The sequence below is a fragment of the Salvelinus sp. IW2-2015 genome, linkage group LG22 (genome assembly GCF_002910315.2).
Source record: "Salvelinus sp. IW2-2015 linkage group LG22, ASM291031v2, whole genome shotgun sequence".
Classification (NCBI taxonomy): Eukaryota; Metazoa; Chordata; class Actinopteri; order Salmoniformes; family Salmonidae; genus Salvelinus; species Salvelinus sp. IW2-2015.
Window position 1 is genome coordinate 22,745,930 of NC_036862.1, and position 26,609 is coordinate 22,772,538.

The following is a 26,609-nucleotide window of genomic DNA, read 5'->3' on the forward strand; positions in this document are numbered from 1 at the left end:
ATTTGGGGAGGCACACAAGGCTTATTTAACAATGACATTTTCCTATAAGACCACAGAGTCAGAGGCTGAAGTCAACAAAGCACACAGTGTCATCTTTGTTTTAGCGACTGAGTGGCAAAACTGAAAAAGAGGGATTGTTGTGAAACCATGTCACAATAAACAGAAGGAATCCCCTTTATTCCCCAGTTGTAGAGCAGGACTGCTGCCCCACGCCCTTTTCTTTTCAGGAATCTGTGAGGACCGGTTTCACATCACACAGGCTAGACTCACACACAGGCACGCATGCACACACACAGGCACACAGACTGTGCCTGCAGCTGGTCAAGCCCTGCTTCCTGTGAGGAGCTAAGCTCAGCTCAGTCATGAAGAGGCAGTTGGAGCTAGCAGCGTTGGGCCTGGGCATTACAGGCTGGCCGTGCGCCATCCTTACCCGCTGCCTGCCCCTGTGGAAAGTCAGCGGTACTCTGGACTACTCCACAGCCACGCTGTCGGCATACTGAGAYGGGGTGTGGCTGGAATGGGACCACTGGGACCTCAACCATGACGGTAGCCTCCAGTCTTTGTTATCTCTCTCTGGAAACTTCTGAACATAGAGAGGCTTGATCATGGCTTGTATAGGTGCTGTGGTCATCAGTATCATTGGAGAGGTTTGGTTTCCGAAGAGGAATCATGTGAAAGTTGCCTCCGGTGTGGTATTTGTGGTCTGTTTGTCCCTGTAGCCTGGACCTGCCACCACACTAACAAGCCACTGGAGGGCGCTGTGGTGCTGAGGAGAGACTGGGGAGCTGCCCTGTACATAGGATGGATCTCCTCCTCTCTAATGGTAGTAGGGGGAGGGTTTCTCAGTACTAGATTACCCACATTCCAGCAGCAGGAGTCAGAAAGAGGGGGTTATACKCCAGGTTATCCTGGACTGAATTTAGACACAGCCAGTATGCTCGGGCAACAACACAGCCTTCATGAGAAGATGCAATCAGGTATGAATAGACCTCTAGGTACTATAGTCAATGTTAGAAGTCATGCTTCCACTGCAAAGAAGCACTTTGAAAGATGTTGAAGAATTYAGGATAGAGGTAAAGGAGTAGCACTAACCATGGAGAGTAAATTGCGCTTTCAACTGTAATAATTGGGTCTGAAATGTTGTCAATTTGCTTAATTTCTGTATTGGTGGTGAAGGTTTACCATTAAAGTGTTACAGTGGCTTCAGAAAGTATTCACACCCCTTGACCTTTTCCACATTTTGTTGTGGTACARCCTGAATTTAAAAKGGATTAAATTGAGATTTTATGTCACTGGCCTACACACAATACCCCATAATATCAAAGTGGAATTATGTTTTTAGAMATTTTTACCAATGAATATAAATGTAAAAGCTGAAATGTCTTCAGTCAATACGTATTCAGTAAACATTTGCTTAACAAGTCACATAAGTTGCATGGACTGGCTCTGTGTGCAATAATAGTGTTTAACATTACTTTTGAATGACTACCTCATCTCTGCACCCCACACATACAATTATCTGTAAGGTCCCTCAGTCGAGCAGTGAATTTCAAACACAGATTCAACCACAAAGATCAAGGAGGTTTTCCACTGCCTTGCAAAGAAAGGCACCGATTGGTAGATGGGTATAAAAAAGCAGATATTGAATATCCCTTTAAGCATGGTGAAGTTATTTACTACACATTGGATGATGTATCAATACATCCAGTCACTACAAAGATACAGGTGTCCTTCCTAACTCAGTTGCCCGAGAGGAAGGAAACCACTCAGGGATTTCACTGAGGCCAATGGTGACTTTAAGTTACAGTGTTTAATGGCTGTAATAAGAGAAAACTGAGGATGGATCAACAACATTTAGTTACTCCACAATACTAACCTAAATGACCAAGTGAAAAGAAGKAAGCTTGTAGAGAATAAAAATATTCCAAAACATGCATCCTGATTGCAATAAGGCACTAAAGTAAAAGTGCGAAAAATGTGTCAAAGAAATTGACTTCATGCCCTGAATACAAAGCATTATGTTTGGTGCAAATCCAACACAACACATCACTGATTACCCCTCTTCATATTTTCAAACATGGAGGTGGCTGCATCATGTAATGGGCATATTTGTCATCGGCAAGGAGTAGGGARTTTTTTTGTGGATAAAAAGAAACGGAATAGAGATAATGTAAGCACAGGCAAAATCCTTGAGGAAAACCTGATTCAGTCTGCTTCACAAAAGACACTGGAAGACAAATTCACCTTTCAGCAGGATAATAACCTAAAACAAGGCCAAGTATACACTAGAGTTGTTTACCAAGACATGGAATGTTCCTGAGTGGGACAGTTAGTTTTGACTTAAATCGGCTTGAAAATCTATGGCAAGACTTGAAAATGGCTCGATCAACAACCAACTTGCCAGAGCTTGAAGAATTTGAAAAGAAATCATGTGTAAATATTGTACAATCCAGGTGTGCAAAGCTCWTAAGAGACTTACCCAGAAACACTCACAGCTGTAATCGCTACCAAAGGTGATTCTAACATATTGATATATTTCGGTATTTGGGGCGGCAGATAGTGTTGGGCCAGTAACCGAAAGGTTGCTACATCAAATCCCCRAGCTAACAAGGTACAAATCTGTCGTTCTGCCCCTGAACAAGGCAGTTAACCCACTGTTCCTAGGCCGTCATTGTAAATAAGAATTTGTTCTTAACTGACTTTCCTAGTTAAATAAAGGATAAATAAAAKATTTAATACAYTTGCAAACATTTCTAAAAACATGTCATTATGGGGTATTGTGTGTAGATGGGTGAGAAGATTTTTGTTTGGGACAAAATGTGGAATAAGTCAAAGTATGAATACATTCTGAAGGCACTGTATCTTACAATAATGGTATAAACTTGGGATAAAATGTCATATCTACTGTATTGSCATAGGGCTATTGACACCATTTTTGGAGAGACTATGCCATAGTAATCACAAAATAATTAATAAAAACAATGAAATAGATTAAGTTTTTATTTGCAATTGTTTATAAGACTCATATTTAATTATGAAGAAACATATATAAATTAAGCGGTTAAATAAACTATTCATAACAAAATATGACTTTTCAAACATGGCGAAATGGTAAACTGGGTMAAATGAAAGGCAGGGTCAAAGCCATATGAATTACTTTAGAAGAAGTTGACTCACAAAATGAACTTCATTAAATTATAGTAATTTTTTGTTTACAAGCAAACATTCGAGTGGTGCATGCTCACAGCAAAAATACTGAATGTTATCAGATCTTCAACCAAAACCTAATATTAGAACAGACACTGGAAATAAGAAGGGCTCCATTGGTATTAGAAATAGCAGCCTCTTTAATGAGGAGTTTGCAGTTTGTGTGGCAGCGGTGGTGGTAAGATAGTGTATGTATGTAGTCCTATAGGGCTCTGTGTGAAGGCTATTCCAGCCTCTCGTCTCCCTCTTCCACATCCTTCAGACTGAGCACCTCCAGGGAACCTTTACCTTTCGTCTCACAGCGGATCAACTCATCTATTTCCCTGAAGCAGCCCGGGTCCACCAGACACACCTGGAGGATGGAGGGAGGGAGATTTTATATATATATATATATAAAACAGTGTATTACATATTCCTTTGGGTATCAAGTCTAGATAACTATTTTAGTTTAGAGCAGGGGTGTCAAACTCATTCAATGGACGGCCTAGTTTTCTGCAGGTTTTTGGTTTATCCTTTCAATTAAGACCTAAACAACCAGGTGAGGGGAGCTCTTTACTAATTAGTGACCTTAAKTCAWCAATCAAGTACAAGGGAGGAGTGAAAACTCGCAGACACTCGGACCTTTGTGAAATGAGTTTGACACATGTGCTTTAGAGCCCTATGGTGAAGCCTAGTATAAACCAGAGGGATCTGTCTCTCACCATCTCCAGCTGGTCGTCAAAGTCTTCACTTTCCACCACCTTGAGGAGGGGTTTGAGTTTCTCCTTCAGCCTCTTGCCGTCTTTGGCCGGCAGGACCAGCCTCAGCCTCATGTGGGCCCTCTGGATCTCTATGGACTCCTTCAGCTGCCTAATCACCTCCAGAGCCTTGGAACAAACAGCAGTTAGATTCATGGGGCATTAGCATTAGCATGACAAAGACTGTCAGTAGTTGGTATGTACTGAAACCCAGTAAGTATTCTGGTTTATGTAGCTAAACAACAAACAGGTTCAGTGTTTAATATGACAGACTAAACTCCTCACACTTAAAGGAAATCATTTATGGCTAAATCTAGCTACCGCTTGTACACACAGTTTGCACAGTGAGTGAGCATTTAAAACAAAGCCGTTCATTCATGTTCAGCCGTTCATCCATGACGTTTATATTAAAATATGGCAAATGTGTAGACTCCAGAGTRTACTGTAGCAACAACCTTTTGTCCCAGCCCTACCTGCTGCTTGGTGCTTTTGTTGGCCTTGACAGAGTAGTGGATATCCTTCATGGCCCTCTCTATGAGGTTGACTGTGTATGGTCGCTTGGTCTCTGGGTTCACACACTTCTCTGCCACGATGGTCGCAATGTCTCTGAAACTCGTCTCCAACTGGCTCTGCCTCTCCTTGTCTGAAACCTGGAGTTCTCCTTTAGCTAAAATCTGACCAACAAAGRAAAAAAAAAGACATACTGAATAGGCAAATCTAACAGCAATACATAACGTTGAATGAATGTGAGTAATATTGATTACTGGTGTTCTGTTTATCTGTCAATGTATTTACTTGTTTACATATCTCTGTCAGGTCATCTGTTCCAAAGGCTTTTGACAGATCATCTTTCTTGGCAACCTGACCCTTTGAAACATTATTGAAAACAGAGCTGGTCTGCAGCACTTCATCCAGGTCCTTCTCTCTGTGTAATTGGAAAATGAAAATGGCATTGGGATTTATTAAGTGTTTACATGGGGCTTTGCTATCTCAGTTTCTTAATCCTAGTCCTGGGGTGCACATTTCTGCCCTAGCACTACACACCTGATTTCACTAATCAAAGGTTTGACAATGAGTTAGTTAGTGGAATCAGGTGAATAGTGCTAGGGCAAAAACGTGCACCCCTTTGGTTCCCCAGGACAGAAACACTGTGCTAGATTATGCTTTCAATATCTATAGGTATTGATAGGCTAATCTCGACAACCTGAAAACAAATATTGTGTGAACTCAGACCAGCTACTGGATTTGGTTCGAGGGGGTGTCCCCTTTTGAAATTCAAAAGATGCCAGGTGTAGATGACTCAAAGTCCAAATAATCAGTRATGCAAAACACATGGCACCTAGACTGTTCCTCATATCCTTATTATTCCACAGCCTCTCGACTCTGGTTAAGAATATGATGCACGATAAGTGAGCCATGACGATGACATGAGTCATGACTTGCTACTCTGAAACAGCACATTATATTGTATTATTTACATATTATTTAGTTACATTCATAGCTAATTATAAATACATCAAAGCTGAAAACATACTACCATTAGTCGTAATACTACTAGTGTTTGCTATATGCCTCGGTGGGTATCAAACAGATCCAACTAGCTAACGTTAGCTATCATAGCTACGCAGCTAGCTAAATTCCTAAAATACTCACGCTCCAGATCTCCAGCTCATCACTTTATTTTTGTAGCARGCGATTTCAAATCGTTTTCCTCCCTTTTTCATCCTCACCACCGCCACATTTGTGAGTCGGATCTGGTTTGTTGGTGTAAATATAGACATATTTCTGCTTTACAAGACAGATGAATGTCAGTAACACTATATATTTTTTAGCGGCGTTGGTGTGCTATGAGTTTCACAAAAATTCYGCCGGACTGAAACATACTACGTGCAAACGGTCCTATTTTTTGTTGGTCTCTGGAATTGTTTAGTATTTTTTTTTAAACATTTACATTTTATACGGTACCATAACGACTGCTACGAATAAATACAAATATGTTTACTTTTTATGTATTTGACAAACTAGATACTTTGCATAAAATATCACGTGTAAATGAAGTTGTTCCTGTACCGTGGTATTTCATTCAGWGAATATAATTGAATGCTTAAAAACTCTGTTGCAAAGTAATGGAATAGAGGGGTGTAAAAATATGGCTATGCCTATGGGATAATCATAAAATATTTGTATATCTGTAGTATAATTAAACCTCCAATTCCCACAATGTATTTCGTTTCATCATGATAACAATTATGGCTGCTCCCAGCTGTTGAACTTTGATGTTCCTAACACGTTTGTCAATATTTACATTGATGATACAAAACATTGCACAGGAGAAAGAAACAATGTTGCGGGCCTCAACTTTACTGCTTTTGGATTTGATAACCCATGTTTTTGACGCTGATATTGATGGTGAGTGAGAGTGTCGCAGAGAAGAGAACTGGGTATCTGAAAGTGAAAGGTGAGATGAGGATGGCGCAGAGAAGGTCAGTCAGCGCATTTTTTTTWATGTCAGTGAAAGAATGTCCTCGAGCCTGGTAGCAGCTGCTAGATTCTATTTCAAAAATAACTTTTGTGCCCTTTCTGAGATCTGTAGCTGATGTGTGTATGTATAGTATAGAGATCATATTTAGCGTATGTATAGAGATACTATTAAATTATTAGAAGAGAAGGTCATAAACCCTAAAAGTTCCAGAATGGGTTGTAAATGGCAGCCATATTGGTCAGGGAGAAATTCAAACCAGTCTAATTGGAATGAACAGCAGTTGAGGCATAATCCTGATTTTACTTATGCAGGAAAATAAAAGTAAGGCATATGAYAGAATGAGAAATTGTKTAATAAAATTATTGGCAACCTAAAATAGTCAGAATTAAAAATACAGTTTATAAGGGTTTCATACCAATGTTCTGTATAAATAACCTTTTATGTGTAACAGACCATAAATGTTTCWTTTTGTTGTTTTCTTGGAAAGCTGTGAGTGCTATTATATGATACAATATCAATTCTTGTTGCATTTCCAACTTGTCTAAGTCATATCATCAACTGATTTCAGCCAGTATGTGGCTGTGGTTTGACTGCATTGTTTGAATGGAATGTTGGCATTTTGGCAGTTAATTTGAAAAATTACTGGAATCATTCCTCTAAAACTGATGATATACAACATCCAGGATTAGCATTAGCTACTTTAGCATGGTGGAAAATGGTGTTTCATAAAGAAAAATATGCATACTTTCCCAGTTTTTATCACCTTTTCGCCATTAAAATAAGAACAGGATATACTTGCACACAGCTGCCGATGTTTTGGTTGGAATTTGGTTCTCACTGAAAATGGAATTGAAAAAGATCATTTAACTCTTACCTTATTATTTGCTCAAAGAGCAGTTCTGTTTACATTTCTATTAATTCTAATTATGTATTTGTCTACTGGTAAATTAATACATGTAAGAGTCAAATTGAGAGCTTGGGACTACAAGGTTATATCTGCATTTGTCAAAATTGAGTCGTTGACATTGTTCTGTACAATGTTCTCTACCTACAGTTGAAGTCGAAAGTTTACATACATTTATGTTGGAGTCATTAAATCTCGTTTTTCAACCACTCCACAAATGTCTTGTTAACAAACTATAGTTTTTCCAAGTCGATTAGGACATCTACTTTGTGCAYGACACAAGTAATTTTTCCAACAATTGTTTACAGACAGATTATTTCACTTATAATTCACTGTATCACAATTCCAGTGGGTCAGAAGTTTACATACACTAAGTGTGACTGTGCCTTCAAACAGCTTGGAAAATTCCAGAAAATTATGTMATGGCTTTAGAAGCTTCTGATAGGCTAATTGATATCATTTGAGTCAATTGGAGGTGTACCTGTGGATGTATTTCAAGGCCTACCTTCAAACTCAGTGCCTGTTTGCTTGACATCAGTGGAAAATCACAAGAAATCAGCCAAGACCTCAGGAAAAAAAAGACCTCCACAAGTTTGGTTCATCCTTGGGAGCAATTTCCAAAGGCCTGAAGGTACCACATTCGTCTGTACAAACAATAGTACGCAAGTATAAACACCATGGGACCACGCAGCCTTCATACCGCTCAGGAAGGAGACGCATTCTGTCTCCTAGAGATGAACGTACTTTGGTTCGAATAGTGCAAATCAATCTCAGAACAACAGCAAAGGACCTTGTGAAGATGCTGGAGGAAACGGGTACAAAAGTATCTATTTCCACAGTAAAACGAGTCCTATATCGACATAACCTGAAAGGCCGCTCAGCCATGAAGAAGCCACTGCTCCAAAACCACCATTAAAAAAAGCCAGACTACGGTTTGAAATAAATAATTCTCTCTACTACTATTCTGACATTTCACATTCTTAAAATAAAGTGGTGATCCTAACTGACCTAAGACAGGTTTTTTTTTATTGGAATAAATGTCAGGATTTGTGAAACTGAGTTTAAATGTATTTGGCTAGGGTGTATGCAAACTTCCGACTTCAACTGTATATAGTTCTCTAAATACCCCAAATCATGTTAAGTTCAAAAGAATACAATTTAAAAAAATTGCTGACATCATTCAAACCAATGAGGATTCGGAACTTTAAAACCAATTATCTCAGAATCATCTTTTTGCAGATGGAAGATAGAACTTTGTAGTCCCAAGCTCTGCAAATGAATGACTATCACTGGAACTGAATCTGTGCCTCACACATGTTATTTTTCTCTGTACCCCATTAGAATACTCTTACCAATCCAGTGACCCCCTGGCTCTACAAAGCTGTGAAGTGGGATGGTTACAGTTTAAGAAAGTGGTTCATGTATCTAAAGCACAGATATTCTATGGATCACAGACTGGAACTGCAAAGGTAAGAGGGTGATTCTGCAACCATGGACTTTTTTTGTAATACAGGGGTAAAAAAATGTTGGTTTAAGAGAAAATAATAGTTTTAGGGATGCATGGTTTTTATTAACTCCCGAGAACCCAAGGGGCCATACATAGCCATAGGTTTCTTATTCGAAACGTATGGATCACAGCACGGCCAATGTTTACTACAGTCCCAACTCTCTTTTTTTAACGGTTACAAATGTTAATCTTCCCTTGCGATACGGTTTTTGGAAACCTTTAGGCCTAATTTTCATATACAGTGCATTTGGAAAGTATTTAAACCCCTTTACTTTTTCCACATTTTGTTAAGTTACAGCCTTATTTTAAAATAAATGTAATAGTTTTTCCCCCATCAATTTACACACAATACCCCATAATGACAAAGCAAAAACAGGTTTTTAGAAATGTTTGCAAATAAAAAAAACACATCACATTTGCATAAGTATTCAGACCCTTTATTCAAAACTTTGTTGAAGCACCTTTGGCAGCGATTACAGCCTTGAGTCTTCTTGGGTATGACACTACAAGCTTGGTACACCTGTATTTGGGGAGTTTCTCCCATTCTCTGCAGATCCTCTCAAGCTCTGTCAGGTTAGACTTTCAGGTCTCTCTAGCGATGTTCGATCGGGTTCAAGTCTGGGCTCTGGCTGGGCCACTCAAGGACATTCAGAGTCTTGTCCCAAAGCCACTCATGCGTTGTCTTGGCTGTGTGCTTAGGGTTGTTTCCCTGTTTGAAGGTGAACCTTCGCCCCAGTCTGAGAACCTGCTCCAGAGCACTCAGGACTTCATCAAGGATCTCTCTGTACTTTGCTCCGTTCATCTTTCCCTTAATCCTGACTAGTCTCCCAGTCTCTGCCGCTGAAAAACATCCCCACAGCATGATGCCGCCACCACCATGCTTGACCGTAGGGATGGTGCCAGGTTTCCTCCAGACGTGATGCTTGGCATTCAGGACAAATAGTTAAATCTTGGTTTCATCAGACCAGAGAATCTTGTTTCTCATGGTCTGAGAGTCTTTTAGGTGCCTTTTGGCAAACTCCAAGCGGGCTGTCATGTGGCTTCCATCTGGCTTCCATCTGTCAACCCCAAGTTTGCCTCTATTATTTATTTTTATTCTTCAAACCAATGGCTGGCACAGGTATAAATATTTWAAATGAATCCCGTTCAACCAGGAAAGATTGATTATTTTCATCAGTATTACATTTTGTTGGGCAATACTTCACCAGCTGAGAAATTAATAGGAGATTTGTTGCCTGGCACAGCAGACTGAGAGGAAATTGCCATTTATTCAACAGAGATACTTYACAGTTCGGGAGAGGGATTTTTATCTCCAAAGAGAAATTACCACGGGTGCTCGGCCCGGCCTCCGGCCCAGAGATCTAGTTTCAGATGCTCTGTGCATTGACTCTTTGTGCCCAGTGTTCAATCATGATCCTCTCTTCCTCGAGCAGCATAGTGTTGCAGGCAGCTCTCTGCTGTAGGAAACCATGGGGCAAGGGGCACCTTACACTGGCTGCCCTGTAGGGCTTAAATCATTTACAATGTTGCTCTGCTTTGGAGATTTGTTCTGCCCGCAAATTGTCGTCCTCATACGTCATCATTGTGCTCCCTATGTAGCTGTTATTGATTCCTACTTTCACTCTGGTTGCATGTAATGCAGTAAGTTGTTCATCGCTGCATCCTGTTTYTGCATCCAGAAATGGGGCCATTCCTGTATAAAGTGCCGGAGAGATCCTTTATCCTTATTCTATATGTATATGTTACATATTCTGCATTTGTTTATCTTGTGCCACTTTCCACATTTTTGATGACGTCGCTCTCTCCAGTGCTCCAAGTTGATCTGTATGTTCCTATTGGCTATGTACACTGACGGACAGCCCACAGAAAATGCTGAATGGTTCTGGAGGTGTCTGGAGGAGGCATCCACTRACTTCAGATATGGGAAAGCCTACCTGAAAGGACTGAGATATGCAGTGTTTGGCCTGGGCAACTCTGTATGGCAGCCATTACAATACGGTAAGAGATCTGACAAAATACTGTCTGTCTCCTATTGATATGTTTCCACTATGTGTGGTGCTGCTACTTACACTTGCAATCAGTTTCTTTGCTTATCTGATACTTTCATGGATATTTTTTGCATATTATACATTCCTCTTTTGTACACACTAGAATACTTAGCTCATTCAATCTATTATCATTACCACTATTACTGTTCTCTCCTGTACCATAGCTAATCATCCATTTTTGCTAGACTCACTGAAAACACATTCAACCCCTTCTGCCCTCTCCCTTAGGTGAGTAAGAATGTGAACAAGTGGCTGTGGATGCTGAGTGGCATCCGGGTTCTGTCCAGAGGAGATGGCAACTGCAACGTAGTGAAGAGCCACAATGGCAGGCTGACTTTCTGGTCTGGAAGACCAAGTTCCTGAGCTGCCTGCAGGCCCTGGTTGCAGGGCAGAAGAACTGTAGTGGAAACTGTAAGATGTGCAGCTCCTGTAAGACCAGCAACAGGAAGAAACCACAGGAGAAGACTGCGGACTATCAGGCATTTCCAGAACAGCTCAGCTCTGAGGTAAGACTAAACGTAACTACTCTTAACATGCATACCTCCCGTTACTAATGCTATCTCATAGAGCTGATTCATAGTTCACGTAACTCCATGCAGGTTTATGCTGTCCACAATAAGGTATTTCTTATTACACTTATCTGGTATGGATTCCTTGACACTACTGCTATTACTAAACACGCATGYATGCACATACCCTCTTTCTCCTATTGTCATGGTAACGTGAGTTAGCGGTGCTACTTTCTCTTCCTGCTGTCTTCAGTGCTGTACGCAGCAGGGGTGATGTTCAGCGAGTAGAGGAGAGTGAAGAAACTACAGTGTGAAGGCTAATCAGTATGATTTATCTACAATGCATCCATTTAGCTTTCATTTAATCCTGCCAATGCCGACAAACTTGTGGTGGGCAACATCATTTTAATCAGCCACGTAGCCCGAGGAGTTCCTAAACTCCATAAATATGCATATGTTTTTCTTTATTTAATCAAGCAGCTTCAACAAAAGGTAATGACTTGTAATAAAATGTATCCCATATGGGATCCTGGATGTGTTTAATCATTGATGTATTTAAGATTAGTTGTGGATTTATGCCTTAATAAATCAGGAGGTTTGGACCCTTTAGGAGATGCTTGAAGTGAGAGAAGCAGGTCTCTCGTGTACTAAGTATGAGTGATCTCTCCCTATTTTTCTTCCACTTACTCTCTCTGTTCTCACCTACAGTTGAAGTCGGAAGTTTACATACACCCTAGCCAAATACATTTMAACTCAGTTTCACAATTCCTGACATTTAATCCTAGTAAAAATTCCCTGTCTTAGGTCAGTTAGGACCACTTTATTTTAAGAATGTGAAATGTCAGAATARTAGTAGAGAGAATGATTTCTTTCAGATTTTTTTTCTTTCATCACATTCCCAGTGGGTCAGAAGTTTACATACACTCAATTAGTATTTGGTAGCATTGCCTTTAAATTGTTTAACTTTGGTCAAACGTTTCGGGTAGCCTTCCACAAGCTTCCCACAATAAGTTGGGTGAATTTTGGCCCTTCCTCCTGACAGAGATGGTGTAACTGAATCAGGTTTGTAGGCCTCCTTGCTCGCACACACTTTTTTATTTCTGCCCAAAATTTTCTATAGGATTGAGGTCAGGGCTTTGTGATGGCCACTCCAATACCTTGACTTTGTTGTCCTTAAGCCATTTTGCCACAACTTTGGAAGTATGCTTGGGTCATTGTCCATTTGGAAGACCCATTTGCGACCAAGCTTTAACTTCCTGACTGATGTCTTGAGATGTTGCTTCAATTATACCATATAATTTTCATCCCTCATGATGCCATCTATTTGTGAAGTGCACCAGACCCCCCTGCAGCAAGCACCCCCACAACATGATGCTGCCACCGCCGTGTTCACGGTTGGATGGTGTTCTTCGGCTTGCAAGCCGCCCCCTTTTTCCTCCAAACATAACGATGGTCCATTATGGCCAAACAGTTCTATTTTTGTTTCATCAGACCAGAGGACATCTCCAAAGTACGATCTTTGTTCCCATGTGCAGTTGCAACCGTAGTCTGGCTTTTTTATGGCGGTTTTGGAGCAGTGGCTTCTTCCTTGCTGAGCGGCCTTTCAGGTTAGTCGATATAGGATCGTTTTAACTGTGGATATAGATACTTTTGTACCCGTTTCTTCCAGCATCTTCACAAGGTCCTTTGCTTTGTTCTGGGATTGATTTGCACTTTTCACACCAGTCCATTATCTTTAGAGACAGAACGCGTCTCCTTCCTGAGCGGTATGACGGCTGCGTGGTCCCTGGTGTTTATACTTGCGTACTATTGTTTGTACAGATGAACGTGGTACCTTCAGGCGTTTGGAAATTGCTCCCAAGGATGAACCAGACTTGTGGAGGTCTACAATTTTTTTTCTGAGATCTTGGCTGATTTCTTTAGATTTTCCCATGATGTCAAGCAAAGAGGCACTGAGTTTGAAGGTAGGCCTTGAAATACATCCACAGGTACACCTTCAATTGACTCAAATGATGTCAATTAGCCTACCAGAAGTTTCTAAGGCCGTGACATCAATTTCTGGAATTTTCCAAGCTGTTTAAAGGCACAGTCAACTTTTTGTATGTTAACTTCTGACCCACTGGAATTGTGATACAATGAATTATAAGTGAAATAATCTGTCTGTAACAATTTGTTGGAAAAATTACTTGTGTCATGCACAAAGTAGATGTCCTAACTGACTTGGAAAAACTATAGTTTGTTAACAAGACATTTGTAGAGTGGTTGAATAACGAGTTTTCATGACTCCAACCTATGTAAACTTCCGACTTCAACTGTACCTGTCATATTCTGTCCATCTCTCTCTTGTTCTGCCATCACCTTTCCCTATCTACACCTCTCCCTCTCACCTGCTCTCTCCCCTACTCCTCTCTTTCCCTCTCTTTCTATCTGCAGGAGGAGCTGGTAGAGTCCGGTAGTGATGAGGAGACAGCTGGGTCAGAGGAGAATAGCCCAGGCTCAGTCATCGATGTGGAGGATCTAGGAAACATCTTGAACGGCATCAAGAAAACCAAGGTCAGTCAGATACAAACCACACTCTGGGTTTTACACTAGCATACTACCTAGAAATTAAGCATTGTAATGGGCATGCATTATACAAGGTTTGCTAGTATGTATACTTGATTGGAACATAGACATGGTTTCGATTTCAGTTTCGACATATAGTATTTTATGGTACTGTATCTGTGAGGCTGAAGGGTCACCATAGCATTTTATAACTTCGTACTATTGCTCCATAAGCCATTATGATGATTTTTTTTTACAACTGCTTTACAACTTCTCCTGGCTGTTTTTGACATTGTATTGTAGTACAACACAGTCAAAGGCCACCTACCTTCTGATTTGCCGACAAGCACATGTTCTATTTGGCTTCTGTGAACTCAGGCACCATGGGGACACTAGGGTGAGTGGTGTGAAGCCTCCTTGCCTTGCTTTAGCAGCTAACACATAAGCTGAACATGTGACTGTGGAGTAAACGTGGTTTCATTGAAGGAAAAGCAGAGCGAGCGGCAGATGGTTTGGTAGACACCAGCCTGGGCAGGAAAAGTAGGGACTTGCGTAAGAGTGAGCTGTGAACATGCTCTGGACGCCCACTCCCCAGACTTCTGGGGATGAGTGACTCAAGATGAGGAGAGGAGACATTTACAGTACTCCTCATCTCGTTTTAGTCACACTTACTACTGGAGAATGAAGGGATGGAGAGAAGCAGTAAGAGMTGCAAATATCCATCCTCTCGGTCTACCTTTCCATTTGATTGGCATGTTGATACAACAGTAGCTAATGTAGGGAGAAGTCTGTCCATAATAAAGTGCTGCTCTGCCTTAACAACACTATCAACAAGGTAGGCCCTAGATTTGTTGCACCTTGACTGCTGTTCAGTCTTGTGGTCAGGTGCTACAAAGAGGGACAATTGGCTCAGAACAGAGCAACACGACTGGCCCTTAAATGTACAAGGAGAGCTAACATTAATAATATGCATTTAAATCTCTCATGACTCAAAGTGGAGGAGTGATTGACTTCATCACTACTTGTTTTTGTAAGAAGTGTTGACAAGCTGAATGCACTGAGCTGTCTGTTTAAACTATTAGCATACAGCTCAGACACCCATGCATACCCCACAAGACATGCCACCAGAGGTCTCTTCACAATCCCCAAGTCCAGAACAGACTATGGGAGGTGCACAGTACTACATAGAGCTATGGCTACATGGAACTCTATTGCACATCAGGTAACTGATGCAAGCAGTAGAATCAGATTTTAAAAAACAGATTAAAATACACCTTATGGAACAGTGGGACTGTGAAGACACACACAGGTACAGACATGCATATGCACACACGTCCATTGTAATATGGTGGTATTATACATTTTGTATTGTAGATGTGTAATAATGTTATATGATCTTTTGTTTTATGTGTGATGTAAGTGCCTCAATGTTGCTGGACCCCAGGAAGAGTAGCTGCTGCCTTGGCAGGAACTAATGGGGATCCATAATAAATATAAATACAAATGTCCTTTACATCTGAACCAGAATGGGAACATTTTCAACCCTCACAACTAGCAAATAATTGTGGTGTTCAGTGATAAAAACATATCAAGCAGGCCCAATATTAAACATATGAATCATATCATGATACAAAACATTTGCCTAACTAGGAGGGAAATAATACTTAGTAAGGTTGGATTCTTCAAAGTTGACTACAGATAATTATTTATGTATACAAGATAATGTACAATGTAGTGCAAAATGTTTTAAAGGTGTTATTGAATTGTGTGATTATGAGGTGAAATCTACATGCTGTAAATTATATAGGCTTTGAGGCATTTCGGCCACCTGGAACTGATACTGGTGTGTTTTGCACGTTGTGCAGTGCATACAGAATGAACATGTTTAACAGGACTTTGCAGCTAATGATGTGTGTGTTGAAAAGTTAGTATCTTTACTACAGAAAAAAACTTAAGTCAGCACAGCAGTGTTTAGTGCCAGACAGTTTTCTGGCATCATTCTTGTTTAGGCACCATGGGATTGATATCTCCCCTGATCCAGACTGATSTTGTTGGACAGCAAAGGAGAGGAAATGAATGTAATTGTCAGCTCTATTTGGGACAGCTGTCACTCAAGGAGAGTTTTCTGCTCTGTTCTGGTCTCCGTGATGTCACTTTCCTTCAGTGTCAACTTCCTGCTCTGACCCCACTCTGACTCTATCCTTCCCTCTTATAACCAGGAAGGAGCACCTCTGTCCCAACTGTCAGTCTTCTTGTTTGCCCACTGGGGAAAGAGTGTGTTTGCTCAAGACGGGGTGTGAAATAGTTGTTTTGTGTGTTTTCAGCATCTCGGTATGGCTGAAGGGTAGTAAAGGCAATGACTTGAGTATGTACATATTTTATCCTTTCTTTCTGTCACTTTTGTTTGAACTTTAAGAATTTTGACATTCTCTATGTTCACAATGTGTTCGGTTAATGTATGACGTCTCTAGGTGTCAGTGATGGAGGAGAAAAAAGAGTGCAATGAGTTCAGACAGATTGAGAGCCTGCATCAATCTATTCATTGTATCTAGGGAGATATTTGAGGAGGAATGTAGAGGGTATGGGAGAGATTAAAATAGTTCTGAAGAATCTTTAAAAAAATACAGTACCAGTCCATYATTGCTTTAAGACATGAAAGTCAGTCAATCTGGGAAAATTTCAAGAACTTTGAAAGTTTCTTCAAGTGCAGTCACAAAAACCATCAAGCACTATGATGAAACTGGCTCTCACGAGGACCGCCACAGGAAAGGAAGACCTAGAGTTACCTCTGCTGCAGAGGATAAGTTCATTAGAGTTACCAGCATAGAGGAGGAGGTGTGATGGTGTGGGGGTGCTTTGCTGGGGACTTATTTAGAATTCAAGGCACACTTAACCAGCATGGCTACCACAGCATTCTGCAGCGATACACCATCCCATCTGGTTTGCACTTAGTGGGACTATCATTTGTTCATCAACAGGACACCTCCAGGCTGTGTAAGGAATATTTGTCCACGAAGGAGAGTGATGGAGTGCTGCATCAGATGACCTGGCCTCCACAATTTCCCGACCTCAACCCAATTGAGATGGTTTGGGATGAGTTGAACTGCAGAGTGAAGGAAAAGCAGCCAACAAGTGTTCAGCATATGTGGAAACTCCTTCAAGACTGTTGGAAAAACATTCCAGGTGAAGCTGGTTGAGAGAATGCCACTACTTTGAAGAATCTAAAATATATTTTTATTTGATTAACACTTTTTTTTGGTTACTACATGATTCCATATGTGTTATTTCATAGTTTTGATGTCTTCACTATTATTCCACAATGTAGAAAATAATACAAATAAAGAAAAACCCTTGAATGAGTCAATGTGTCCAAACTTTTAACTGGTACTGTATAAAAAAAAAATATATATATATATATATAATCTTTCCATTGTTGTCAATGGTCATCCACAGTCAATGAGAATATATATTTTTACAAATAATTAAGGCCTATATGAGCATTTACTCCAGGAGAGATAATTTTAATCACCCATTTTGTGAGCTGGGTGGAGGAAAAAAGACAAACCCTTTCAGGTACATTGTCTGGCAGTGAGTGAGCAGGGTGTTTTGGGTCAGGATGACACGCGTTACATTTCCAAGCTGAGTTGTTTGGCATTAGCTGGTTCTACGCAGAGCCATAGAATATATATTCTAAAATTGATTAAACWGTTTTTYCCCCCCCTCATCAATCCACACACAATACCACATAATGACAAAGCAAAAACAGGTTTTTAGAAATGTTTGCACATTTATTAAAAATAAGAAACTATCACATTTACATAAGTATTCAGACCCTTTACTCTGTACTTTGTTGAAGCATCTTTGGCAGTGATTACAGCCTCGATTATTCTTGTTTATGATGCTACAAGCTTGGCACACCTGTATTTGGGGAGTTCCTCCCATTCTTCTCTGCAGATCCTCGAGCTCTGTCAGGTTGGATGGGGAGCATTGCTGCACAGCCATTTTCTGGTCTCTCCAGAGATGTTCGATCGGGTTCAAGTCCGAGTTCTGGCTGGGCCACTCAAGGACATTCAGAGACTTGTYCCAAAGCCACTCCTGCGTTGTCTTGGCTGTGTGCTTAGGGTTGTTGTCCTGTTTGAAGGTGAACCTTCGCCCCAGTCTGAGAACCTGCTCCAGAGCACTCAGGACTTCATCAAGGATCTCTGTACTTTGCTCCGTTCATCTTTCCCTTAATCCTGACTAGTCTCCCAGTCCTTCCCGCTGAAAAACATCCCCACAGCATGATGCTGCTACCACCATGCTTTACCGTAGGGATGGTGCCAGGTTTCCTCCAGACGTGAAGCTTGGCATTCAGGCCAAAGAGTTAAATCTTGGTTTCATCAGACCAGAGAATCTTGTTTCTCATGGTCTGAGTCCTTTAGGTGCCTTTTGGCAAACTCCAAGCAGGCTGTCTTTTACTAAGGAGTAAAAGACTGGCCACTACCAAAAAGGCCTGATTGGTGGAGTGCTGCAGAGATGGTTGTCCTTCTGGGAGGTTCTACCATCTCCACAGAGGAACTATGGGAGCTCTGTCAGTGACAATCAGGTTCTTGGTCACCTCCCTGACCAAGGCCCTTCTTCCACGATTGCTCAGTTTGGCCGGGCGGCCAGCTCTAAGATTCTTGGTGGTTCCAAACTTCTTCCTTTTAAGAATGATGGCCACTTTGTTCTTGGACCTTCAATGGTGCAGACATTTTTTTTTTGTACCGTTCCCCAGATCTGTGCCTTAACACAATCCTGTCTTAGAGGGAGGGAGAGAGTGAGTTCAGCCAGGATTTAGAACGGCTGCCATGTTATCGCCCTTTAATCTCGAATGATTTATTTACTTAAACATTCAGACATGTTAGCGCTCCATCAGTATTAACATTACATGTGGAATATTTAAAAAATACTATAAAACTGAATGTGAAGGASCATTATGATGCATTTACATGACACTACAACATTCTATGGCATCCAWGTTAGCTCCCCATTGACATTACACGAGGATTTTACCATGGCATTGTTGAATACTTGTTTCTGATTGGCTTAAATGGCATTATGGCTCTACCACTAAGGGAACTCAAAGACGGGTTTTCAGGTAGCCTAGTACTTACTGTACCTCCATACATCATACTCCCTCTCAAAACACTATTGAGATGGCTGGTCATCAATCGCTGTGCTCAGCTTATAATGAATTCACTGACAGTAGGGTGTCCACCCACTCTGTAGAGTGGGTGAAAACACGCTTTAGTGAGGAAATGTCACTTCCTTATGCTATAAGATACATTAACGAAGACAAATATGAGTATTTCTCAAATATCTTTAACATTTTATCTAAAAAGTYKGATTTCTTAACCTAATACATCCGATAATAAGCACCGAGCTCTATTGAGAGTGGTGCCTCTTTCTCGCAGGAACTTTTGAGGATTTTACATGTTGTGGTGGTCATCTGCAAAGTTGTTTCCAAGGKTCGCAAAAAGCAAAATGAAACGAGCATGAAACGAGCAGAATTAAACGTTAAAGGATTTGAAAATAAAAAGCTTGCGGTACGCTCAGTGCTCCGTTGACATTTCACAGAAATATTCTTGTTTATGTGATAAATATTTGAAAAACGTGTGAAAATACTACGTCATGTCTCAAAATCCATATATATCTTACCTCTATATTGTTTTATGAAAGATTACGAGTTAAACAGTGATTCTTTCAGTTTAGCCTTAAGTCTCACAGCATCCAGCCTAGCTGATGCAATTCTATTTACCAGATTTTTKACCACTTTTTCTCTGTCCATCAATTTAGTTACCCTAATTTTGGCCATCCTACAAGGGGTAAAAACTCCAATAACTTTTCAACAGATTATGATAGCAACATGAGGTTTGCACCGTTGGTTTTCTAAGAGCAGTATCTTCACAATTGACTGATCAAAATATGCGTTTTTTGATTGGACACCCTACTGGCAGTAAATACAGTAATTATAAAAAATGCCTTAAATGCCTGTCTCTTGATAATGTACAGTATATAGATAAATGTAATTCAATGTCATATTATTGTGACACAGGCAGTGCTCTGGTATATCTTTGTCCCAATATGCAGAAGGGCTGATTTTGTCTCTTCGTCATTGTACACATTTGACATCAGAAACTAAGTCAGACTATGGACTGTAGGTGTCAAATGCTGTTTTGTGTATCGACCCCTCTCTGGCTCTTGACTCTGTTGTTGACTCTGCCAGTAGGAAATACAGTATGATGCTTCACTATTGTTCCTCCTATTGATTCTCTTTGACTAATCACCTTGGAGAATAGCTTGGGCAATAGCTGTTCATAACTTTACTGCCACATTTAAGTCCAGTGAGCTTTTCGAAGACTGATGGCAGTGCATTAAACATTTTTGTTGTTTGCTGGGCTCTATCTGGGAACAATGCCAGACAGTGAGTGTTAAATGTATATTTGGCCTTGCTGCTAGGCTGTTTGCTGTGTTGGGTGTGTTGTGTGAGGACCACTGTCCTTAGTGTCCTGTTTCATTGTTGATTCCCCTCAACAAGCATCTGGACCATGTCTGAGGGGAGGGTAATGTGGGACAGCAGCAGTTACACTCTGTGTCTGTGAGCATCACACAGGGACATGCAGGGCAGTGGGCACATGTTTGGACCATACAGAACTACGGGGATACAGTAAATAGTGCTCACACTGACACTCCAGATTACAGCACTCATAGATTGATGTTGTGTATCTTTTGGAAAGTCGAATCCCAGTTTATTGGTCGCATACACAGTTTAGCAGATGTTATAGCAGTTGCAGCGAAATGCTAATGTTACTTGCTCCTAACAATGCAAAACAAATGACAATAACAAATCAAGAAATGTTGGAACAAATCTAATTAACAACCCAAACAGAACTGTAACAGTAGTCACCTCCAATCTGATGTTCAGTGCTTGTCGGTCATAGGATATAATACAAAAAACTTTGAGTAAATAAAGTAAAACACTAAAATAAACAAAAGACTGCAAAATTGGCTGGGCGCTAGCAAGAGGACGACCATCTCCTACGCCATACTGACAGGCCTAGACATGGTCTAATAAGTCAAGGGATGAGGTGTTGAAGAGCAGTATCCTAAACTTGCTACATAGTATTTGCCAGAGGAAAAATTATTCTCTGCGTGAAATAATTCTCAATCATTCTGATTGTTTCGAATGTGACCTCATGTTGTAACATTTTCTCACAGCAAGAAAATGTTTCCAGTTCAGTAATTGCACTGGGAAGGCTGAACTCATGTGGATGTCTCTCTTGCCCTTGATTTAGCTAGCTAGCATAATTAGCTGTTAGCTGGTCGAGATTGCTTGTTCTCAGAGGTGAGCAGTTTAACCTTGTTTGTATAGCTAAATAAACTATTATAAAAGCTAGGTTTTAGCCAAAGTATAAACAACTGTTTTACATTGAGCTATTTTTACACGACACAGGGCACAGTACAGTAATCCCTTTACACGGTGGAGGAGGATGTGGGAGGACTGTCTGACACGTGTGAGGGGTTACTTATTAATTCTATCCTACGACAAAAGCCCCCCTCTACCAGGGATGGAGTTCCTCGCTGAACATGGCTTGTCTGACTGCGGACATGCTTCAYATTCACACACACACAAACACATGTATTGCCACCCCTCTCTCTGCAGCATAAACCCAGCTGTAGAGAGCAGATAGAGCTGACAGATAGCTGCTGGCTGGGCTCAGAGCCTCAAACTTTAGTCAGCTACCCCAGCAGTAAGCTAAAGTACTGCACAGCCTAGGAGGAGATAAGCAGACAGAGACAGACAGTGTTCTCTGTACAGCCCCTCGAACCCAGACAGATGCCAGCCAGAGCTAGACTGTTGATACTTTCGGATGCACAGGGCATTGTTTTGAGACTCAACACCACTGAGGCTGTGCTGAACCAGGCTGTTGTGCTGTTTTGTTGGCCCCCGCTACAGAGAGAACATGGACTTGGCCTGCATTTAGGAGAGACTATGGGATGTTTGGGTCACTGGCTCTAGTCAGTACGTGAGGAAGTGCACTGTCTGATAAGAACAAATTCAGTCRCATGAATTGCAAAGAAGTGCAGAAAAATGCTTGAGTTTTGTTATTGGTGTATATAGTATACAGAATCTTCCAGGCCCCGGTTCTGAAAAATGTATAATTATAGGCATTCTTTAAATCATAATACTATGGTACTGTGATTAAAACAGATGTCATGCTTGATAATACGATTATTAAGATATGGACATTTTTCTGGTTAGAATGATTTTTTTCTCATATTTTTTTGTGTTATTGTTAGGCCAAACAAAGTTGATTTACTTTCCCAAAATTCATAAGTTTTCCAGAAATCCTGGTTGAAGAATTGCAGGAAATCTGGGCCTTCCAACCAGGATTTCTGGAAACCCTGTGGTCCTTGTGACTGTCATTCCTAAAACATTATACAAAAAACAAACATCTCTTGGAAAGGTCACTAGGTGTTGTACTAAGGWTGTTTAGTATTTTTTGTTGTATTTTATCATTTTAATTYGCTTGCTCACCACAATGAAATATGTTAAAGAGTAAATCAGCTTTGTATGTCCTTATTTTATTCATAATTTGTATACAGTCTGGTTGGGTATAATCATMATTCATATCAGATTTGTGTACAGCTTGCTCTTGTGTACAGCTGTGCTTTTATAAAGTAAAAAAAAAAAACTTGAAGTTCAGCTAATAATCAGGACCAGTGGTTGGAGCTGTGCTGTGAACCTGCTGCAGGCAGACAGTCCCTGGTGTGAGACGTCACCTGTCTGAGAACAGCATTAGCCCTGAGCCCAATGTATGCACGCTTGAATGCAAACACACACTATCCACTTTCTCCACTTTCACACACGAACACGTCCACAACTGCTGACAGACTATATCAGCCCGGCGATAACTAGCCCTTGAAGAGCCCTGTTACTCTGCTACTCTGAGACGATGACATATAGTTCCCTGTAGTCAGGTCTGGGCAGTGGCAGCAGTACCCAATACAAGTAATTTGGTTGGACCGATAAACATGGCTACTCTCCAAGGCCAGTTGTCGATCATCATGGCRTCTGAGAACATGACTCTGTAATACCTATTCATACATTCAGGGAAACTTTCCATCAGGACTTCATTAATCTTGCGTCGGTGTTGTTAAACAGCGAGTTCCTGGCAGCGTGGTGTATTTACATGGTGTACTGTATGGTATGCCTCTCTCCCATGCAGTGTAATTTACTTMACCAGTCTGGCAGATTGGCTAGGGGGAGGGAGCTGTACCTGTCTTAAAGAGCCCAGAGCAGTAGCACTGAGTCAGGTACTGGAGAGGCCTTCTACCCCTGGTCCCAGGGGCCCAACGGTGGTGTGGTTGTGCTTGATGGTTATTTAACAGAGTTAAGTTTTGATTGATGAGCTCTGCTTAATTGATTGATTAACTGCAGGGATTTCCCTTTGAAAGCTAGACTTTCTCATTAGGTCTTGGCTACAGTAGCGAGTAGCTAATCTGTCAATCAACAAGATGAGTGTCAACATCAGCTTGGTTGATCAAGGTGGGAATCTGTCTTCCTGTCTGTCAGGAATTGCTTAGTAGCTGCAAGGCGAGGCTGGGGAAAAGTCACTGCTCCATGGGCATCCAGTCATATAGAGATCTACAGTATATGACTCTGTGAGTGTCCATTGTCATCCAAGAAGTCATGACACTTCAGATAAAATCACTTAACCCTTGATTTTCACAGTCCAGTCAAAAATCAAAGACTGAATTTGGGAGTTATTTTATTTCAGATGAAGTGCTTTCAACTTTGCTTGAAATACCCTAGCAATTATCAAATGTCTAAATTTGCTGGGCCAAAATTCTGTTCCCTCTCCTTTGAAGAGTTATCCATCTGTTGGAGACATATTGCATCACAAAAATTCAACAGGTGTTTGAAGTAATTGTCTGCCTACTGTTGTTTGGAATCAATCTACCCTTTTGTTTTGCCATTGTGGTACTTTTTGTTCTATTGATTTTTCCCTGTAGCAGCAGACAAGGTAACAGCCCTGAAGACMTTCTATTCTGTACTGTACATTTAATTGAATCAGTATCGCCACTGTCAGCATTGCAGTGTATCGCTGAGGAGCATGATTCATGTCTGTGTGATTGGTAGAGCAATGTCCTAAAGCAGGCCCCCTTTTGTCAGCATTGTTCAGGTGGTGAGATTTACAGCTGTAATATCAGTGCATAGCCTAATGGACAACCCTGTCGGGCATAGAGCAATTATCAAGGCCAAGACGGTTGATGATGCCTCAGATTGGGCATCATCACATTTGCCAAACTTATCTCACCCCATCCTGGGTCTAGTTCTGTTTAGTGCCGCATAGTCAATGTCTATGSTTCGTTGTCATGCACATACAGATCTGGGGCCATTCTAATCCTAGCCTATTCAGAGATGATGCCCATATGGTCACACACAGTGACGTAACATCACACGTCATTTGGTCTATAAATAATATGTCTTGTGTATTATTTGTAAATACTGGTTTTAAAGACATGTTCCCACTGCTGTCTGTGGTTTGACCTGAGACAATTGACATAATGGAATACATGTCTCACTGGTGTCTGTGGTATTGAAATTTGCTTGTCGTGATCAGAGGGGTAGTGTTTAAAGGTATAGTTCACCCAAATTACAAAGTTACATATTGGTTTCCTTACCATGTAAGCAGTACATGGAGAAGGTTTGACAGTAATCCATGCTTTGGTTTTGGTTTAGTCTGGCACTGATTCTAAATACTAACGTTTTAGCATTTGTGGCAAAAATCCCATTGAAGTCATGGTACCGATATTAGCATTTTCTGCGCATCATGTTCAAATCATCGATAAGTGACTTTGTTGAGCTTCCCAATACATTTTTGATACTTTCAGATGATTTGGACATAATGTGCAAAAAATGCTAGTATCGGTACCGTCCCTGACTTGAATGGAATTGGTGCCACAAAATCCAAAATGTAAGCAATTTGAAAACAGTGACAGGGTAATAAAACCAAATCATAGATTCCTGTCATAACTTGTCCATTGACTGCTTACAGGGTGTATAGTAATTTGGATGAACTTGAACTATTCCTTTAATGATCCAAGAGTTGTTTTTACAATCACTGTCATGGGTGAAAGAAAATGTATTGTTGTCCAATTGTTATTGAAGGTCAGTGTGAGAGTAGTTACGTTTATGTCAATAAAGCACCTTTTCAATGCCCTGCTATGGGGCAAACATAAACTAACCCAGAGTTTTGTTTGGCCAAACAAAAACTAACCCAGGGTTGTGTTGGGGCAAACAAACCAACCCAGAGTTGTGTGTGTTTTCCTGCAGAGAAGAGAGAGCAGAGCCAGGAGGATGGACAGATTGTGAAGCTGTCCAGGCTGAACGGAATGATGAAGGCTGAGGAAAAGGAGGAGAGGAGAGAGTTGATCACTGCTGCCCTGAGGGAGGCCCTGACTAAGCAAGGTAAGGAGCAGAMCTGCAGTGCACACCATAATCACTACAGAAATATAGTCAAGGTACTCTAACACTGGAAGCATTAGAGAAATATAATGGAATTGTGGTTGCACTTCTTTTTACCGTACTGAAGTGCCCAGGTATGCATGCACTTATAATTTACATGGTGGAATGTTACTTCTAGCCATGTTTTATAAAACATTCTYTTTAGGACTTTGCAAAACAGATGGYATCAGTAACTGATGTACCATCGTTGGTCCTATAGTTCCCTTCATACCTGCCATTTCGGTGGATAAATTATCCAGCTTCGATAATCTGCTTTGAAACAGATCCACAGCACCAGATGCTTCAGAGCAGCATGTCCTTAACCTTTGTCTACAGAGACACTGAGGGAAAAAAGTGATAAGTCACTAGAAGAATAATAATGGGGTCATAGGGTGGGGAGGTACTGTGTGTGTGTTGTCTAACGGGATGAGGAACGGGCCAGGATGGAGTGTGTGTGTGTTGCTATGCAGAGAGGAGTGAGCTAATGCCGGGAGTGTGTGTTGCCTAACGCGGTTTAACACCTTCTCTCCACTGCTGCTCCTGCCGGCGCCGTCTCTGGAGACTTCACTCTCTTCTCCTCTCCCCACTGCTATAGCCTTGACTCGTGGTCCTCAACATAGTGGTGAGCATCAATATGGCAGGTGTAATAGATTTATAGATTTCCTTCCTGCATTTGTAAAAGAGCTCTAATGCCTAGAACATGCTAATCAATCCACTGGTTGGTTGCCTCTGCTCAGCAGAAAAATACTTTTGTGCTTTCAGAAGTCTTAGTTTGGAAGACTTCCTTTTTCACCTGCATTTGGTTTGCAGTACACTATTTGGGATGGCATTGAGCAATATCATTCTATGGTCATGTAGAATATGGTAGTAAGGTATTGTAGACTGACATACCTGTTACAGTAGTTCATCCCCTCTTACAACATACTAGCTTACTGCTTGTCAACATGCTGCATGAGTAATGAACACTACTATTTAACCCATAGACATACAGTTGAAGTCAGAAGTTTACATACTCCTTAGCCAATTACATTTAAACTCAGTTTTTCACAATTCCTGACATTTAATCCTAGTAAAAATTCCCTGTCTTAGGATCGCCACTTTATTTTAAGAATGTGAAAGGTCAGAATAATAGTAGAGA

The 26,609-nt window shown here is 40.9% G+C and overlaps 2 protein-coding genes and 1 pseudogene across 2 annotated transcripts in view; 2 read left to right on the forward strand and 1 right to left on the reverse strand.

Moving 5' to 3' along the window:
• The first annotated feature begins 291 nt into the window (after positions 1-291).
• On the forward strand, positions 292-1,107 carry LOC139022821 (claudin-4-like; annotated as a pseudogene).
• A 1,877-nt stretch (positions 1,108-2,984) lies between these two features.
• Positions 2,985-5,823, reverse strand: LOC111949869 (ribosome maturation protein SBDS). The gene is made up of 5 exons (XM_023967206.2): positions 5,598-5,823; positions 4,740-4,869; positions 4,418-4,618; positions 3,909-4,073; positions 2,985-3,559 (listed from the first exon to the last, which is right to left on the reverse strand). Exons 1-5 carry the CDS (start codon positions 5,723-5,725, stop codon positions 3,431-3,433), a joined length of 753 nt encoding a protein of 250 aa, XP_023822974.1. The 5' UTR covers positions 5,726-5,823; the 3' UTR covers positions 2,985-3,430.
• Positions 5,824-10,639: 4,816 nt separating this feature from the next.
• Positions 10,640-26,609, forward strand: part of LOC111949837 (S-adenosyl-L-methionine-dependent tRNA 4-demethylwyosine synthase TYW1-like) — a gene marked incomplete at its 5' end in the record, with an annotated part of 25,764 nt that continues 9,794 nt past the window's right edge. The window contains 6 exon segments of the mRNA XM_070434127.1: positions 10,640-10,812; positions 10,814-10,835; positions 11,114-11,210; positions 11,213-11,391; positions 13,828-13,947; positions 25,301-25,435. Coding sequence (XP_070290228.1) covers positions 10,640-10,812; positions 10,814-10,835; positions 11,114-11,210; positions 11,213-11,391; positions 13,828-13,947; positions 25,301-25,339 — 630 coding nt within the window.